Raw genomic sequence first — 17,997 nt, 5'->3', positions numbered from 1 at the left:
TTCTTCAGTTCTAGAAAGTGCTTTCCAAAGTTTTATTTTTTTATTTGTACCTGCCTTGTTCCAGAAAACATTGAAGGTGCCTTCCCAAAGTCTAACTAGGGGTCCCCCCTCTAGCCTAGGACCCTCTTCCCCACACCTCAATCCACCAAACCATCCATAATGCACCCAGATAGGCCCACCCCCAAAAGCCTGGACAGCTTGAGTACACAGTTATGACCAGGACAGACTCATCTCTATATGCAAATAGCTGCTGGCAAACTGGCATTACCTGGTTTGTGGAGATGGGGGGGCAAGTGTGTGGCCTCGGCCTGGTTAGCAAGAAGCATTCAGAGTAGGCCTAGGTTAGTTGTGTTAGTTCTTCCCTGTGCTGAGCAGAGACTTCCTGGAGCACCAGAAACGAAGCCAGATGAAAGGACCCCAACACCTCCCCACTCCAACCTTTGACATATAGGGGCATCTTCAGCCTGGACACACATGCATCTCCCCTCTCAGACCCTCAGCACTTCTTCCACTCCCATCAAGAGCCCCCTCATGGTCCCTCTCACACACTGCCAGTCCCCCTAGACACCCCTCCTCTCCTCTGCCCTCTCTCCTGTGCCCTCTCCTCAGCCCCTGTTGGTTCCAGGCTGAGATGCATCCCCACCTGATTAGGCCCAAATCTGGGCTCCTCGTCAGCACTGGGGCCTGGCCTCTGCCCCCTCCAGGACAGGGTCAGGGATGGGGCCTCACTGTTGTTTGGCCTGGGTACCCCCCTCCAGTGGGCCACTCTGCAGCAGAGGGCATGTACTGGGGGCCCGAAGCAGGGTGGCTGTGAAAGCAGCAATAATGAGTAGGTTCCCAGCTACAGCCAAGACCAGTGTGGCCACTGTGCCTGCCAGGCCCAGGGCAGGTTCCTGTGTGGCCAGCCAGGCTCTGCGTGATCCCATATCAGCCAGCACTGCCTCCAGCTGGAAGTGGGTGCCCAGCACTGCACAGATGTGGAATAGCTGGTGGCTGTGGCCTGTGGAGAGGATGGGCAGGTCAGAGCCACACCTTTCCCAGTGCAAGTCACCCCATCCTCTGGGCCTGCTACTCCCCTATAAATTGAGAATAAGAAACCCTGACTCCCAGAGTGACTGAAAGGAATGAATGAGCATTTGTGCATACGGCCCCAGCACACATGCTACTAGTTTTGCTACCTGAGAAGTAGCAGGTGGAGGACCCTTCCAGTGATGCTCTCGTTATAGGAAGACAGAGAAGTCCCTCCTATAATTTGCCTCCATCCTGGGACTGTAATACCCATTTACCCAGTTCATTCTGTGCTCTGGGAAGGCATCTGCCCCTGCCTCTTCCCGGGCCGGGCCAGGTGTGCCCTCACCGATGTAGTCAAAGCGTCCTGGTGCCAGCCTTTCGGGCAGGTGGGAGGCAAAGAGGAAGCCAGTGAGCAGCGCGCAGAAGAGGTGGTAGCCATGGCTGGTGTTCAGGGCCTCCTGCCCACAGCTGTGGCCCCTGCCCCAGCACAACCCGAGCTGGCAAAGGAAAAGCAAGGCTGCTGGGGAGGGACCCGGGAGCCAAAACATGGGGTGTGTCTGGGATCTGGTGAGGATGCAGAGCGGGGGGGCACAGCTAGGCGGGGTGCTGGACCCGAAGAGAGGCGGCTGGGCTGAGGCAGGGACTGAGGGGGCAGGGCTGGAAGTGGGCACCTTGAGGGTCAGGCCAGGAAAGCAGGAGTCTGGGCAGAGGCCCCAGGCCTCCTTACCCGATAAAAGAGTGGGAGGTTGTCGAACAGGAAGGGATAGGCGAAGGCTGCTGTGCGGAGGACCTTACTGAGCCCAGGGCTTTCCAGCTCCAGGAAACTGGGAGGCGGGAGGAAAAGGCTGGTCACCATCGCTGTGCTTGGGGTAGGGGGTCAGAGAAAGGCAAGAGGACTTGGGCAAAGATGGAATATCAGCACAGCCTGCAGCTAAGAAAACCGTTAGGGCATATGACCTCCTGTGTAAAGGACCACATCTGTATGTGGGGATAAAGACACCTGCCTTTTATGGTGGCTTGTGAGAATTAAAGGAGACAGCATGAGTATGAGCATAAAGGGTCTGACAGAGGAAGTCCTCAGTACGTGGTCTCGATGTCACCATTGCTGTTCGAGAGCAGTGAGGTGTGTCCTCTCCTGTGCCTCCGCCTTCCCCGTCCCCACTGGAGGGGCCTGGGAACCCACCGGGAGTAGCAGGAGAGGCCAGTGCACAGGAAGGAGTTGAGTGCGGCGGCAGGCACAAAGAACTGGTGCAGGCGGCCGTGCAGCCAGGAGGCCGGCATGGAGTAGGCGGCATAGGGGAAGGCGCAGCCTGCGGTGAGGTGGGGGCGTGCAGCTGAGGCCTGAGGGGCGCGCCCCTGTGTCCCGCGTCCCACCCCTCGCCCCGCTCCGGGGCGCCCAGACCCCGCGCTCCCGCGCCTGTCTGGCTCACCCAGGCTGTAGAGGCTGAGCGCGCCGTAGTCCAGGAAGTAGCAGATGTGGCGCGCGCGGGGCGACATGGAGCTGAAGGTGTGCGCGCAGCACGACGCGAAGGGGTAGAGGCAGGCGGGCAGCAGGAAGACCAGCAGCGGCCAGTGGTACGGCTCCGCACGGAAGCCGGGGCCGCCCGCCAGCGCCAGGAGCCGCCACAGGAAGTACCTGCGGCGGGCGCGTGCTCAGGCCGCCGCGGACCCCAGCGACTGCCGCTGCAGCCCGTGGGCCTGGACGGTCCCTGCCCGCCTGGGTACCCCCTCTGAGCTCAAGGCCGCGGCCTGGGGCAGAGCCTCCCCTCACCAGGTGGGCAGGAAGTGAGTCCAGATGTTGACCGTCTCGTTGGTCATCTGGAAGGAGCTGAGGACACAGTCCAAAGCCGAGCTGGTGGGACGGCGGTAGCCAGACATGATGCCATCTTCCCAGAACACCTAGGGTAGTGGTGGGAGAGGAAGGCCGTCACTGTGCCCGGACCATTTCCCTCCATTTGAGATCTCTGGAAGCAGGGTCAAAGAGGCTGGGCTGGAGATCAACGTGGCCCCCAAGCCAAACTAAATCTGATCTGATCTTACCACAGGTCCCAGTACCCACAAACCCACAAAACAGATAGGAAACCCAAGAGCCAGACTGGGGTGGGATGGGGGTGGAGCGCAGCACACAGGGCGCTCTGGGGAAGGGGACTCCAGATGGAGGGCCACAAGCTTGTTCCTCAGAGAACAGAGGAAGAGTCTCACACTGGAATGGGAGGGTAAGAGTTCGCCTGCAGGAGGGGCTGCCCCAATAGCTAAAGAGAAGAACGTCAGCCCCTAGTCAGTCCTCTAGGGAATGGGGGTTGGTGGGTCAGTGGGTGGAGCCCCTCACCCGGGGAACCTGGTGGACTTGAAGAAGTTGGGGCAGCTTGAGACTGAGCATGGTGGCCTGGTACCTCCACGTTGACCTAGAGACAGAGTTGGGGGTAGGGGATCAGATATCTGCCCCCATCCACAGGCCCCTTTCACCTGGGTTCAGCCCCAGGATGGGCTGTGCATGTGGGAGGCAGATAGGCACCCTCCCTCCTGGAGCTGCTTCCTTCAGGCCTGGGGAGGCTGGTCCACCTTCCCCAGCCCTTGCACCACTTAACTCCAACCCCTGTTCTCCTTGGGGCATTCAGTCCCCACACTGAGGGGCTTGGCAGCCTCAGCCCAGCATAGAGTGGTGGGGTCCTCCCAGCTGGGAGGCTGCCTCAAATAGTGATCCAGCCCCTCAGGCCCCAGTTTTTGTCTCAGGAAGAATCCTGACTCCTGGAGGCCAGCACAGAGACAGCCCGAGTACCACTCCCTTTCCCACCAGAATGTGCTTTGCCCACAGCACCCGAACTGCACACAGAACACTCTTGGCACTCAGAATCTCTGGAGAAGCCAGATGCCATCAGGTGGGACAAGGAGTTAGGGGGATGCCTGGCTTTTCTCTGAGGACTACACTTGTGCCCCCAGGAGAGTTTTGGGGTCCCTGCCCCTCCTGAGCCCCGGTATCCCTCAGCCCCAGACCTGTGCACTGCCTCCGGGTGGCCGAGGCTCTGCTGCCCCGCAAGCCCGCCTCTCCCGGCACATTCCTTGGCACAAGTGGAGGGGCCGGGCCAGCTGGGCAGGGGGAGCTGCCCCAGGAGGAGGACTAGGACACGCCCCCGACCTCCCCAGGCCAAAACTTTGCAGGAACTCTATAGCCTAGCCCCTCCTCTTCCTGCCACCAGCTCTGCATCCGTGTTTTTGCCGCGTGCACTTTGGGGCTTGCACCAGCAGTCACTCTGCCAGCCTCTGCCCCTGAGATGGGTGCTGGAGACCCTGCTGGGCACAAGGCAAACCTGGCCTTAGTCCCTGCACCCCAGCAGAACAAAGATGGATGAGGGCCTCCCAGGGTATCCCTTGCTCGCTCCCACAAGTGGGATGGGGGAGGTCTCCCCTACCCTGAGTGCTGCCCATCTATCTGGGGGAAGAGTGAGGAATACGCTGCCCTCACGCCTTCCCTTAGTAGTAGGGTTTGGAGATCTCTGGAGTGGGGTGTGTACAGTTGCTGTGGAAATGGGGGAGGGACGGCTGAAGCAAGATGCTTTACCTCTATTTTCCCAGAAGAGCCCCAGAAGGTGAGCTTCCTTACCCAGAGCTTGGTGGGTGCTCCTAAGCTGGTGGGTCAACAGGCCCAGGGCTCCACGGGCGGAGTCCGAGGCTGCTGCCAGCCAGGCTGATGGAGGAAGAGTGGCCAGGCAGGCGGGCCAGGCCTGGGCGGGGAGTGGGGAGACAAAGGGGAGCCAGGGAACAATCCCAGCCTTGTCCAGCCTCCAGGGAGCAGCACGGGGTGGCCCAACCCCATTAGCAGGCAGCTCACTCGGCCGCCTGCACACAGCCAGCTCCTCCAGCACGACCCAAACTCCCTGTGCTGACTGGCTAGAACAGGCTAGGGGCCCAAGCCAGGATGTGGCCACGGTGCTATAGAGAGCCCCCGGCGACTCAGAGCAGTGTTCCCCTGTTCCAGGTTCTCCCAGCAGGTGGGGACAGCTCTGCCTTAGGCTGGCAGAGGAACCCAAATCCCCAAATGCAGAACAGATTTCAGAAGCCATCTCTCACCATGCTTTGCTGCCTCTTAGCACCTGGTGCTGGGTAGGGCTCAGAGCAAACTGCCTTTGGTAAATGGGTAAATGTTGGTTCTATCACGGGGGATTCGCCAGGCTCACCACCTCCCCATCCGCACCCTGAATACAATGAGGTGCCAATCCTTGCAGGACAGGACTTGACTCAGAGGCTGGTTTCTTTTTTTTCAGGCGGAGTCTCGCTCTGTCACCCAGGCTGGAGTGCAATGGCGCTATCTCGGCTCACTGCAAGCTCCGCCTCCCGGGTTTACGCCATTCTCCTGCCTCAGCCTCCCGAGTAGCTGTGACTACAGGCACCCGCCACCACGCCCAGCTAATTTTTTTCTGTATTTCTAGTAGAGACGGGGTTTCACTATGTTAGCCAGGATGGTCTTGATCTCCTGACCTTGTGATCTGCCCGCCTTGGCCACCCAAAGTGTTGGGATTACAGGCGTGAGCCACCGCGCCCGGCCAGAGGCTGGTTTCAAGGCTCACCTCCCCACCCCCTTGAGGAAGAGGACCCAGCTGGTGACAGCGAACCAACCACAGGCAGCGATGTTGCTGGCAAGAGATTTTCACTATCACCCCTGCAAAGGCACCGCATCAGTTTACAGGGTCAAGGAACTTGACAGTGCCTATCAAATCATCTCCAGGGCTTTCACTCAAATTGCCTGCTTCTTGTTCTGTTCCATCCACTTCAAAGAAGCCTTTCCAAAATGCATTTCAGGATGCCATCTTCAATGTCCCACCCCCCAATAAAACTTCTGTACAGACAGGCACCAGGAGACAGAGATTGGGCTTGGGGGGTTTATTAAGTGATGCTTTAGTCTCAGTCTCTGCCAGCAACTGGGAGTGGGGTGACTCCACTCACCCCAGGATTTCCCAGACTTGCTGTTTTAGAGGAAAGAGGCAAGAAGCCAACTATCCTCTAAGCCACAGCTTGGGAAGCTAGGCTAGTACTGGGGTGGGGGCAGCAGAGCTGAGACCCTCCACCCCCAGCCCCTAGCCTGTGCTGTCCTCCCAGCCTGAGGGGGAGGAGCTGAGGCAATCCTGGCCACAGCCTCCTACACACAGCCGTGCTCTTGGTGCGCCATTCACTGCCCTGAGCTATGCATGATCTCTGCTCCCACATATTCACCTCAACACTCCAAAAGCCAGCCCCTTCAGGTCTTTAGTCCTGGGGAGGGCAAAAGGAGGGACAAGGAGCCTCTCCTTTCTGCTACCCACTGAATGCCGGCCCCTTGTCTTCAGTCCTCCCTTAGATAGGAAGGGGGGTGGTGGCCTCAGACTGCACCCCCTTTCTTCTCTTCCTGGCATCCCATTCTGTCCCAGCACAGCAGCCAAGAGCACAAAGCACAGCACCTGTGGGGCTGGTGGGCACAGGAGACCGTGCTGGCACAGGCCAGACTGCCTGCAGCCCTAGGTGGGGCCTGCTCCCTGCCCTGGAAGCTAGACAGAGAAGACAGAAAGCAGAAGTGGGGCAATGGGATGTGCGGCCCCTGCAGCAGGAGGAGGAGCACACGAACCCTGACCCTGCTACTCGGTGCAGGCCACTCCAGGCCTTGCTTCTCTAAGAGCCCCTGTGGCTGGCTCCAGAGCTGCCTGGTCCCCATAAAGGGGGCTGAAAGGAGGATGGGTGATCCTTGAGGAGGGGAAGGGTCTGCAGAGAATCACGCAGACACCAGGTATTACCCAGCTCTTCCCCCAAGACCTGGAGGGTCCAAACTCCTGGCCCCAACCACCCTGCATCTTGGGTGAGGAAGAAGGGCCTCTTCTGCTGTTCTTTCCCCTCAGAGATCCAAGAACCCACTCCGGTGAAATGCAGGTACCCATGCCTGCCACCTGCCCCTGAGACAGCAGGGGAGCTGAGGCAGGAACGCTGGCCAGGGGCCCACAAGACTCTCCTAATCCAAGCACTTTCCTCGCTTTCCTAACGTCTTGGCAACAAAGGGACCCCACCCTCCCAGCCAGCTCCTGGGCCCTCCCTGCAGCCTCTGAGCAGCTAGGCCTCCCTCCTGTGTGCGTGCATGAGTCTGCGTGTGGTGGGGTGACTACAGGTGCTGGTCCTGGCTGCCAGGGAGGGCAGGAGAGATCTGGAGTCAGCCCCACTGCAGGGCCTGGGGGTCAGTATCAACCAATTTCCTTCCACTGCTTGTAGAAGTCCAGAACATTCTTGATGTCCACGCTGGCGTGGGCAGCGGCCTGCAGGGCTGCCTGTGGAATGGGAGAAGGAAAGATGGAGAGGGTCTGACCTCCTGAACTGAAGAGCAAATTGTTGAGGCACTGGGGAAGGAGTGATGGAAGGGAAAAAGGCAGCTATGTGGAGGGTCTGGGGATGGAGTCTGCTCTGGTACCTCGTCCCTATTCCACACATCCCCCCACCTCACCCATGACCCACCTGCATGGGGCTTGAAAGCACGCTGGGGTTGTCCAGTGGAAGGCCTGTGATGATGGTCACCATGCCGCTCGGGTCCTCCTCACCTGCCCCCTGGGCCAGAGTCAGCTGTTTGCAGCTGTCTAGGATCTTATAGAGAGTCCTGGGGATGGGGGCGGAGGGGAAGATGGGCCAAGACCCAGCATTAGCACAGCCCAAACACCAGGATCTCCAGGGGACAGGGGCAGCTGGGGGCTGGGAGGGCAGCGAGCAGCAGCGGGCCCTGGAAGCTGGCCCTGGAGACACTATGGGGAGCAGGCAAAGGTGCACTGAGGGAAAACACCAAGCCTGAGTATCGCAAGGCCCAAAGAGGCTGACCCATCTGCAGAGGTGCTCAGGTGCACCCATCTGCAAAGCTCAGGTGCTGCGGCAACTTTGTACTCCCCACAAGGTGAGGCCTGCAGGAGGGCCCTGGCAGGCTGCGTGTGGAGCCTCAGAATTCTCCAGCCCTACCCATTCTCCCTAGGAATGCTCGTGGAGGAGCAAGGCAGGTGGCCTGAGGTTCTAGGGGTGAGGGCTAAAACGTTACCAGGCATCTGCATCCTGCCTCTTCAGCTTATGCCGCTCAAAGCTCTTTCCCACCTCTTTCTGGCAGCGAATGTACCTGCAGAGGAGATGTGCGAGTGGAGGTCAGAAGCAGGGGACTGGCAGGGTGCCTTACACAGTAAGCAGTCCGTTGTGGCTCTGGGAGCCTGGTTTTGCAGGCGGGGGTGGGGAACATGTCTCTCCCACCACAGCTCTGTTTGGAGCCATTCTTAAGTGGCTTCCTGGCTGCTGGGCCCAGCTCACTTTTCCTCCTGATAACATCAATTATTTGGTTCCTCTCAGGGGAGGAGCTGGGAGGGGAGAAGCAGCAGATGCTTTTCAAGCCAGGGCTTCTGGAGACAAGGTCCAAACAATCAGGCCTTGTGCAGCTTCCTGGCCAGGCAGAGCAGATGCAGAAGAGGGGGTGGGCCAGCTAGCAGGGAGCGGGAAGCTTTCTCCTTATTCCCTACACCCTCTGCCTAGTCCTCCTCCAGCCCCAAAGGCCAGAAGGGCAAGCCTGTACCCGCTGAGCACCTGCACATGCTGCCAGCTGGCCCTCCCTGGCTGGCTTCGGTCTCACCACTCCCTCAGCTCAGCAGGGAGGTGGGAAGCCCCTGGGCAGCCTGGATGAAGGCCCTCACACTCTGAGAAACCTGATCACCTGTCCCAACCCTAAAGCAGGAGAAATTCTTATAAAGGAGTTCACAGTCTAAAGTTGGGGGAGGGAGGTCTGCTCCCTTCTCCCCAGTGGGTGCTGATCACGGGCTTGCCCCAGAGGAAGGACAGCAGCTCAGTGCTCCCCACAGGGCTCCTGACCCCTTTGGTCACCCTCTATTTCAGCAGCTACATCCCTGACTTCTAACTATCTCTGGGATCACTCCCCAGGCAGTGAGCTAACTGTGAGTAGAGACGGGTATGTATGTCTTACCCATAGGGAGCAAGGGGCTTTCATAAGCATGTGTTGTCCAAAAGACAGACCCAGGGCTCAGCACAGGTCCAGCCAAGGCTGCACTCACCTGTTTCCTTTTTTAAACTCTGCCTCCAGGTACCGAATCCCATCCCGGGCCCCTGGGTGTTCCTTCTTCAGCAAATCCAGGCCATCGATCACTGGTGGGCAAGGTAGGGGTAGGGAAAGACAAAACAGATAAGCTCAGACTGCTGTGACAAGGGGCTCTGGAGGAAGTATCTGAGCTCACCTCAGTACACTCTTCAGGCAGAGAAGGGACCCCGGCTCCCTAGAGGCCTTCCAAAGTTCTCTGAAAATGTGACCTTCTGCCAGCAATATACTTGGCAATTTACCAAGTGCTTTCACATTAGATTCACTTACATTTTCTGTTTCTCCCAACTGTCTTGTGAGGCAGAATAGGGATTATGTCCATTTCACAGATGCAGTGATGGGTTCACAAAGGTAGTAAGACTTGACCAAGGTTACTGCGTATAAACTGGGCCCCAAATAAGGTCTCTTAATCCCAAGCCCAGAATCTCTTTTAGTCATACTGTCTCTTTACCTCTCCAATGTACTTACCTGTCCTTGGGATGATGACAATGAAGCGGCCACTGGTGGCCAGTTGGCGGATGACAGGGAGATGGTGGCAGAGGGCCTGGGTGTCAGGGACAAGGTAGGGAGACATGGCTGACTGGGCCTTGGGCTGCTGCAGGCTACCCTCCAGCTGAGACACTTCGAGCTGGTGAGAGACGGCAAGGTGGGTACAGCTGTGGCGGACCCCTGTAGCCGGGCCAGGGGAAGAGTGGTGCTCAAGGTGACTCTTATGGGGCTCCCCCTGTTGTGAAGGGGATAGAGGACCCTTTCTACCAATGGCTTTGGGGGAAAAGTAGACAGAAATAAGAGTTAAAGAGAAAGGGAGAGACAGAAGTGAAGGCAGAAAGGAGGCAAATGGCTGAGTGAAGAGTGAGTAGTAAGGAGGGTCATCTGGGAGAGGCAGAGGGACACAGAGGCAACAGAGAGCAGGGGGACTACAGCGGAAGGGGGAGACCTGCCAGTAGGGTTGACGCAAAAGCTCTACCAAGTGCAGAAGAAGCACTTGGGCCCTGATTTCCTACCTGAAGTCGTAGCTGAGCCATGTCTCTCATGAGCCTGTTCCGACGAGCTTCCTCCTGTGCCTATGAGGGAAAAAACGAGCTGTAAGGAGTTGGGATATATATTCCCTTCTCCAGTGATCAGGAAGACCAAGAGGGTTTCCTGAGGTCTCAGTGTGACCTCATGCAAAGTCACTCTCTAGCACTGCTGCTGAATGAGGGGAGGAGAGGCATGGAAGAAAAAATATTCTTCCGCTGCACTCCTGAACAACTTCCATTACCAACCCGACACAGGTCATGATGTTCCAGGCCCTGCAGGGGAGGGGGAGCAGACAGCCATGTGCCGTCACCATGCAGGACATCACCTGGCTGTGCCTCAGGATTCAATCTCTGCTCTTCTCAATCTGGTCTCCTCTCCCAGGAGATCCTACCCATGCACTTCCTCACCTTCTACCCCCATCCACTTGCCAACATCTTCCAAATCTGCAGATTCAGCCCAGGCCTGACCATCCTGAGCTCCAGACCCACACATCCAACTGCCTACTCAGCAGCCCCATCTGCTCCTCAGAACCTGCATCTCTTCCTCTAGTGTTCCCTAGCCTAGTAAATAAACCAGTCTGCCCAAGTCAGAAAGCTCAGGGTTGGCTTTGAATCTTCCCTCTCTCTCAGCCCCAGAAGTTATCAGCTTCCCTGTCTTGTCAATTGTGCCCCCCTAAACAGCATGTAAATCCTTCCACCTCCACTGTGAAACCCTAGTCTAAGCCAACACCTCTCCTTGACTACTGTAACAACCACCATACTGGTCTCTGCCTCTAATTCGATCCCTTTTCTCCACCTACAACCAAGGCAATCTTTTAAAAACCATCTGATGCCCATTATAGCCCTGCTTTAGTCTTCTGATGCCTTTCCTCTGTATTATGGGTAAAGCCCAAATTCCTTAGTATGGTCTAAAAGACGAGGTTAAGGATGGGGACTTTATCCTGCAAGATATGGGGAGCCACTGAAGACTCCTTTTATTATGTTTTTCTTTTTTTTGAGACAGGGTCTCACTCTGTCACTCAGACTGGAGTGCAGTGCCACAATTCCCGTTCACTGCAACCTCTGCCTCCCGGGCCCAACTGATCCTCCTGCCTCAGCCCCCCAACTAGCTGGGACTACAGGCACATGCCACCATGCCTGGCTAATTTTGGTATTTTTTGTAGAGACTGGGTTTCACCATGTTGCCCAGGCTGGTCTCAAACTCCTGGGGCTCAAGCAATCTGCCCGCCTTGGCCTCCCAAAGTGCTGGGATTACTGGTGTGAGCCACAGCACCCAGCCCACTGAAGACTTTTTGATGACCAAAGTGGCATCATCAAAGTGGTGCTTTAAAATACTAATCTTGGCCAGGCGGGGTGGCTCACACCTGTAATCCCAGCACTTTGGGAGGCCAAGACAGGTGGATCACCTAAGGTCAGGAGTTTGAGAACAGCCTGGCCAACATGGCAAAACCCCATCTCTACTAAAAATACAAAAATTAGCTGGGTGTGGTGACGGGCACCTATAATCCCAGCTACTTGGGAGGCCGAGGCAGGGAAAATTGCTTGAACCTGGACGGCAAAGGTTGCAGTGAGCCGAGATAGAGCCACTGTACTACAGCCTGGGCGATAGAGCAAGACTCTGTCTCAAAATAAATAAATAAAATAAAATAAAATATTAATCTTGGGGCCAGGCACAGTGGTTCACGCCTGTAATCCCAGCACTTTGGGAGACTGAGGCGGGCAGATCACGAGGTCAGGAGATCGGGACCACGGTGAAACCCCGTCTCTACTAAAAATACAAAAAAATTAGCCGGGCGTGGTGGCGGGCACCTGTAGTCCCAGCTACTCGGAGAGGCTGAGGCAGGAGAATGGCGTGAACCCGGGAGGCGGAGCTTGCAGTGAGCTGAGATCGCGCCACTGCACTCCAGCCTGGGTGACAGAGCGAGACTCCGTCTCAAAAAAAGAAAAAAAATTCTCATTCTCATCTTGAGACGACATCACACAAACCCAAACTGAGGGACACTATGAAATAACTGACCAGTACTCTTCAAAAGTGTCATGTCAGTAAAGAAAAGGAAAAACTGAGAACTGTCAGAGATTGCATGAGACTAAGGATACATGACAGCCAAACATACTGTGGGTCCTGGACTGGATTACAAAGAGAAAACACATTAGTGGGAAGACTAGGGAAAGAGGAATAAAGTCTATAGTTGCAAGATCCACTCCCAACCCCCTGCAGAGTCCTGCACAACAAAGAATTGTCCTGCCCAAGGTGCCAAGAGTGTCCCCTTGAGAAACAATGTAGACAAATGAAAGAATGGAAGCAGAAGGCCAGAGCCTAGGTGAGAGCCATCTTCTCTTTCTTTTTTCTTTTTTTTGAGGCAGGGTCTCAGTCACCCAGGTTGGAGGGCAGTGGCAAGGTCTTGGCTCACTGCAGCAGCCTCAACCTAAGAGCCATTTTCTCACAGGCCCTGTGGGCAAACTGGTAAGCAAGGGAGGCACCATAGACAAACTTTCCTTTTCCCACTGCAGAAAAAAGCCCATGAGTTGCTTTTAGACTAAAATGGTAATTGTGAAACCCCATATTCAAGAGAGGGGGATGGGGGCATTTGTGTAAAAGCTCCCCCAGAGAACTAGTGTAGGTGAGATCCACCTGGACCCAAGAAGAGGGAGCTGTGCTAATATGAGGCTCTGATATTACCAACCCAGCATTTCAAACAGATGTGGGCCTACGCGTTCCTCAGAGGGAAAGCCTACCTTCAGAGGTCCCATCAGCAGGTACTACACCTCCCGCAACTCCTAATGCCCACTTGGCCTACAGAGAAGCTAAGTCTCTAAAGCAGCACAAAAGAGCCAGGATAAGAAATCCACAGTGTGTCCAACTCCAGAGCCCTGGCTCTACCACCGACTATACTTTCTGATCTTGGGAATGTTCCTTTGTCTTTCTACATTTTCTTTTCTTTTTTTTTTTTTTTTTGAGACAGAGTCTCGCTCTGTCACCCAGGCTGGCGTGCAGTGGCACGATCTTGACTCACTGCAACCTCTGCCTCCCAGGTTCAAGTGATTCTTCTGCCTTAGCCTCCCAAGTAGCTGGGACTTGTACAGGCACCTGCCATCATGCCCGACTATTTTTTATGTTTTTAGTAGAGACGAGGTTTCACCATGTTGGCCAGGCTGGTCTTAAACTCCTGACTTCAAGTGATCCGCCCACCTTGGCCTCCCAAAGTGCTGAGATTATAGGCGTGAGCCACAGCACCCAGCCTACCGTTTCTTATCTATAAAATGGAGGATGCAGGCACCTACCTCACTGGACTGCTGCAAGGGTTAAATGAGATATCACATGCAAACCAGGCTGTGCACAGAGAAAACTCTTGATAAATATGACAACGACAACACTCCTCTGGCTGGGGATAAGCCCTTTGGGGTAGAAGCCTGTGACTCAAGCAGAGGAGGAGGCAGCCCCAGCAAGCAACGTGGCCTGTGTCTATCTTGGCCTGTGGAGTCTAGCACCACATGAGAAGGGCTTACAGGTACCCCCTGCCCCCCACAGGAAGAGTGTCTTCAGGAGCTTTAGGCTAGAGGAAATGCCTGCAAAAACTCTTAACATTTTTTGAAGCTGTCTAACTTCCCCATAATTATTTTTGTAACCCCCCACCATGTCTTCCCCTATGGACTAGCAATAAAAGCCTTAACACAAAAGGTTTGTTTTTAACAAAACGTGCTTGTTTTTCAGACAGTAACGAAGGGAGTTTCTGGGGAGCTTTCGCCCCTTTCCAGCCAAGCAGAATGCCCACAAGAAATGGCACTCACACAGGGTGGGGAAGCTGCTGGCCCTGGGACAGGTGCAAAGGAAGAATGTGGAGGAGGGGATTGGCTTGAGATGAAGAAGAAATCCTGAGGGGTTGTTGAGACACATCATACTTCCTGTGCCAGACACTAACACCCCAAATGTACTGGTGCCACTTAGCTCAGGGTGGTGTGTTGGGAAACATGCCCAAGGCTGTGCAGGCCCCACTGTGAAAACCAGATTGTTGCCCACAAGAGAAAGGACTGTCTTGTTCACTGCTGTAACCCCAGTCCCTAGAATACTGTCATGTCTGGCACAAAGTGGATTCTCGATAAATATTCGTGGAATGAATTACTGGATGGAAAAGAGGAAACACAGGCCACTTTCCATCCTTTGGGGCCCCTGTGGGATGGGACCACGTCTGGGATGGGAAGGTTCCTTCATGGCCCCTTGTATCAGGAGCCCTCCACTCCCTTCTATTCCTCAGTCTTTATCCCTCTTGAATGAAAGGGAACAGAGGGAGCATTTGCTAAGCACACACATGCTCCATAAGACAATGTGCAAGGCACCTCATATCCACCATCATTCCATCTTCAAGAAACTCCATAAAGTGGATTCTATTTGTTCCCACATAACTGACAAGGAAACTGGCGTGGTGAGGTTAAGTGACTTGCTCAATTCATAGACTAAGAGGTGACAGAGATGGCCTCAACCCCAGGTCAGTCTGGGTACAGGTCTTGAGCTAGGCAGCCTCTGCTCAAAGCCCCTCTCAGGCCAGGCGTGGTGGCTCACGCCTGTAATCCTAGTACTTTGGGAGGCCAAGGCAGGTGGATCACAAGGTCAAGAGATCGAGACCATCCTGGCCTACATGGTGAAACCCTGTCTCTACTAAAAATACAAAAATTAGCTGGGCGTGGTGGCATGCGCCTGTAGTCCCAGCTACTCAGGAGGCTGAGGTAGGAGAATCGCTTGAACCTGGGAGCCAGAGGTTGCAGTGAGCTGGGATCACGCCACTGCACTCCAGCCTGGCAAGAGAGTGAGACTCCATCTCAAAAAAAAAAAAAAAAAAAAAAAGCCCCCTCTCAGTCCCTGTCTACCAGTCCCATCCCTTAGTCCCTCCCAGGCCTCCCTCCCAGCCTCCCCTCCCCTCTCCCTAGGCATCTTACTATGTCCTTCAGGTGGAGACCACCAGAGGGTCTGAGCCTCTTGCCCTGGTTTCTCAGTGAGCCCAATGGGAGCAGAGCTGACAGGGAGGGGAAGGCCTGACTCACCATTCGGAACTGTGCCTGGGCCTGCTGCAGCAGGCTCTCCTGCTCAGACTGGGCAATGCTGACGAAGATGCCAACCTCTGGGTTGAACTGCAGGATGCTGCCTTGCAGGCGGGCGATGAAATGACCAAAGCTGCGGATGCAGCAGATGCGCACCACTGACTGTGGGGAGATACAGGAGCCCAGCACTGCTGAGCAGGGCCCTCTAGAGCCACCCTGCCCTCCAGGACCCCCCACTCCCTCCCTCCCACCTCCCTGCTGGCCCAGCCACCTCAGCAACAAGGGCTCCAGGGGAAGATTTGTGGTCTATGGGGTGGGAAGGAGAAACACTAAGGCCCAGAGCCTCTAACTGCCAGAAAACGAGTAGGTACAGCAAGAAAACTCCTAGGAGGACCAGAGAACCAGGACTTTGGCTAAGAAACAAGAGCAAAGGACACCGGGCTGGAAGTGAGGAGACCTGAGTTCTAATACTATCTCTCTCCTAATGCTTCTCATATGCTCCAGGGGACCAAACTAGATCACATTTTCCAATTTATTATTTTCTTGAGACAGAATCTTGCTTTGTTACCCAGTCTGGAGTGCAGTGGTGTGATTACAGCTCACTGCAGCCTCTACCTCCTGGGCTGAAGTCATCCTCCTGCCTCAGCCCCCAAGTAGCTGGGACTACAGCTGCGCACCACCATGCCCAGCTAATTTTTGTATTTTTTGATAGAAATGGGGTCCTGCCATATTGCCCAGGCTGTTCTTAAACTCCTGAGCTCAAGCGATCCACCTGCCTTAGGCCCCCAAAGTGCTGGGATTACAGAGATGAGCCATTGCACCTGGCCCCAACTTATTTTTGTGGTCAGTAAAACCCTTCTTCCCTCTCAAATAAAAATCTTATCTAGAACTTTAAAATATAAAACAGCCAAGCAGCTCTGGTTGGAGGGAGCAGCCAGGTGGTTTGTGTATGTCAGGACTGGGTGGCCTGTCTGCTTGGCTTCCCTCTGCTGCCCCCAAATGGCCCACGTGGTGATGGAGATTTAAGGGTGAAAGTTGCTGGACTAAGGGGGCAGCACATTCCCTTCCAGCTCTAACTTTCTATGATTGTTTGATGTTCAGTTCGGAGCAGGCTGGGCCCAGAGTTAGAAAAGAGACTGATAAAGATTTCGAAGCCCTAATAACTATTTGTTCTGCCCTTTACAGAAGGCAGAAAAAGGAAGGGGGTGGTTGTTCTACAATAGTAGAAACTACCAATGGCAGACCTTTAGAAGGACATCCTGCCAAGGCAGGAGAAAAGCTAAAATGGCTCACTGAATGAAGAAGGAAGCGCAGCCTGTAGCCCCAAGGACACTGTCCCTGTCTGGGTGGAAGAGGGCATCCTGCCCCCTCCCTCCCCAGACGTGAACCCCTGGTTTGCCACTGTTTGTGACTGACAAACAGAGCTGTGGCATAAGAAATGCTATCCTTACCTCCTCTAAGGTGCTGAGCAGGGGCCGATCCGTGTCAAAGTTAAAGCGTCTGTGGGCAGCTCGGAGCGGGGGCAGGTTACGAAGAGCCATGTCCTCCGGGAGCAGAAGGCTAGAGGGGAGGTCAGGCAGTTCACAACCTTCAAGAAGATCTTGGACCTCAGGACACAAGGCCAGGCCTGGGCAGAAGAAGGACACATAAGACCATCTGTCCTGTGGAAACTCCCAGTCAGAGACATAACCCTTCCCTTTGGGAATTATCAGGCTGATGAGACGATGAGACAGGACATACCCTAGGACAGTGGGGAGAGATGGAGGGAGTGAAGTAAAGAGAGATGGACACGTAAGAGCCAGTCAGGCAGAGCAGAGGGCCTCAGGAAGAACAAGGATGGCTCAGGTCAGGAAGGCTTCCTGACAGAAGGGACAATTACATTGGGACAGAAATGAGAGGAGGGGCTCAGGATGAATGAATAGCCCTTGGCAAGTCTTAGGAGGTAAGAGCAGGTGGAGTTTTCCAGCTGGAAGGTGGTAGGAGGAGATGAACCAGACAAACAAACTTGGTAGGTCAAAGTCAATTCTCAATGACCACAGGCATCAGTGCAACAGCAGCAGCTAGGTCTGGCTCTCAGGGCCCTCTCACTCTGCCCTTGCATTCCCCAGGGAGCACACTCCCTTGCTGACCAGGCCACCTGCCCACAGTACAGCAGTGTTGGGGTGGGAAACCAGAGAGGCCTAGACCACACAATGACTGCTGTGTGCTGGGGAGGCTGGCAATGAATCCCATTAACCTCCTTACCCCAAGGGCTGGGTTATGGGGAGGGGGAATGGGCTTAGTGGGACAATGAGAGAGAAAAGAAAGGAGGGTAGTGCCAGGGACCCACTCACCAGACTCCTGGAGTTCGCCAGCAGCAGGCAACAGATTCAGCAACACAGACAGGCGGTTCCACAGACTTTGAGAGCTCTGGGGAGAGAGAAGGGAGAGGCGGCCTTCAGCCAGAGATAGTGGTGCAGAACAGCAGTGAGCAAGGAAAGCACCACCCTGAGGGATCTGGCCTATGTGGGTTTGATTTTAAAATTAACAAAAGAAGCCTGGGCAACAAGGCAAAACTTTGTCTCTACAAAAAATACAAAAATTAGCTGGGCTGGCTGGGCACGGTGGTTCATGCCTAAAATCCCAGCACTTTGGAAGGCGAAGGTAGGCGGATCACCTGAGGTCAGGAGTTGGAGACCAGCTTGGCCAACATGGTGAACCCCATCTCTACTAAAAACACAAAAAAAATTAGCTGGGCATGGTGGCAGGTGCCCATAATCCCAGCTACTCAGGAGGCTGAGGCAGGAGAATCGCTTGAACCCAGGAGGCGGAGGCTGGAGTGAGCTGAGACTGTGCCACTGCACTCCA

At 55.2% G+C, this 17,997-nt stretch overlaps 2 protein-coding genes across 6 annotated transcripts in view; both read right to left on the bottom strand.

Moving 5' to 3' along the window:
* Positions 1-18: 18 nt before the first annotated feature.
* PAQR6 (progestin and adipoQ receptor family member 6) lies at positions 19-5,301 on the bottom strand. Of its 4 annotated transcripts, XM_003259459.3 has the most exons (8): positions 4,613-5,289; positions 3,341-3,416; positions 2,783-2,910; positions 2,442-2,647; positions 2,195-2,321; positions 1,739-1,835; positions 1,358-1,508; positions 19-1,000 (listed from the first exon to the last, which is right to left on the bottom strand). In XM_003259459.3, exons 2-8 carry the CDS (start codon positions 3,389-3,391, stop codon positions 726-728), a joined length of 1,035 nt encoding a protein of 344 aa, XP_003259507.1. In that variant the 5' UTR covers positions 3,392-3,416; positions 4,613-5,289; the 3' UTR covers positions 19-725. The 4 variants fall into 4 exon arrangements, with proteins under 4 accessions (XP_003259507.1, XP_012366434.1, XP_030680078.1 ...); XM_012510980.2 differs by lacking the exon at positions 3,341-3,416 and having other exon boundaries at positions 4,613-4,713; XM_030824218.1 differs by lacking the exons at positions 2,195-2,321; positions 3,341-3,416 and having other exon boundaries at positions 1,287-1,508; positions 2,442-2,910; positions 4,613-5,301.
* Positions 5,302-5,874: 573 nt separating this feature from the next.
* SMG5 (SMG5 nonsense mediated mRNA decay factor) overlaps positions 5,875-17,997 on the bottom strand; it is a 33,778-nt gene continuing 21,655 nt past the window's right edge. The window contains exons 14-22 of one of the 2 annotated variants that reach the window (XR_004032635.1): positions 17,484-17,559; positions 16,602-16,777; positions 15,154-15,338; positions 10,102-10,161; positions 9,566-9,725; positions 9,057-9,147; positions 8,045-8,119; positions 7,480-7,618; positions 5,875-7,295 (exon numbers count right to left, since the gene is read on the bottom strand). Coding sequence is in view for 1 of the 2 variants with exons in the window: in XM_003259448.4 (XP_003259496.1) it covers positions 7,212-7,295; positions 7,480-7,618; positions 8,045-8,119; positions 9,057-9,147; positions 9,566-9,725; positions 10,102-10,161; positions 15,154-15,312; positions 16,602-16,777; positions 17,484-17,559 (1,020 nt within the window). In the remaining variant the exon portion in view is untranslated. The remainder of the gene's footprint in view (positions 7,296-7,479; positions 7,619-8,044; positions 8,120-9,056; positions 9,148-9,565; positions 9,726-10,101; positions 10,162-15,153; positions 15,339-16,601; positions 16,778-17,483; positions 17,560-17,997) is intronic. The other variant, XM_003259448.4, reaches the window with a different exon arrangement.

This window comes from Nomascus leucogenys, chromosome 12, assembly GCF_006542625.1.
Source record: "Nomascus leucogenys isolate Asia chromosome 12, Asia_NLE_v1, whole genome shotgun sequence".
Classification (NCBI taxonomy): domain Eukaryota; kingdom Metazoa; phylum Chordata; class Mammalia; order Primates; family Hylobatidae; genus Nomascus; species Nomascus leucogenys.
Note: the sequence above shows the minus strand (reverse complement) of the source record. Positions and strands in the feature narration are given on the sequence as shown.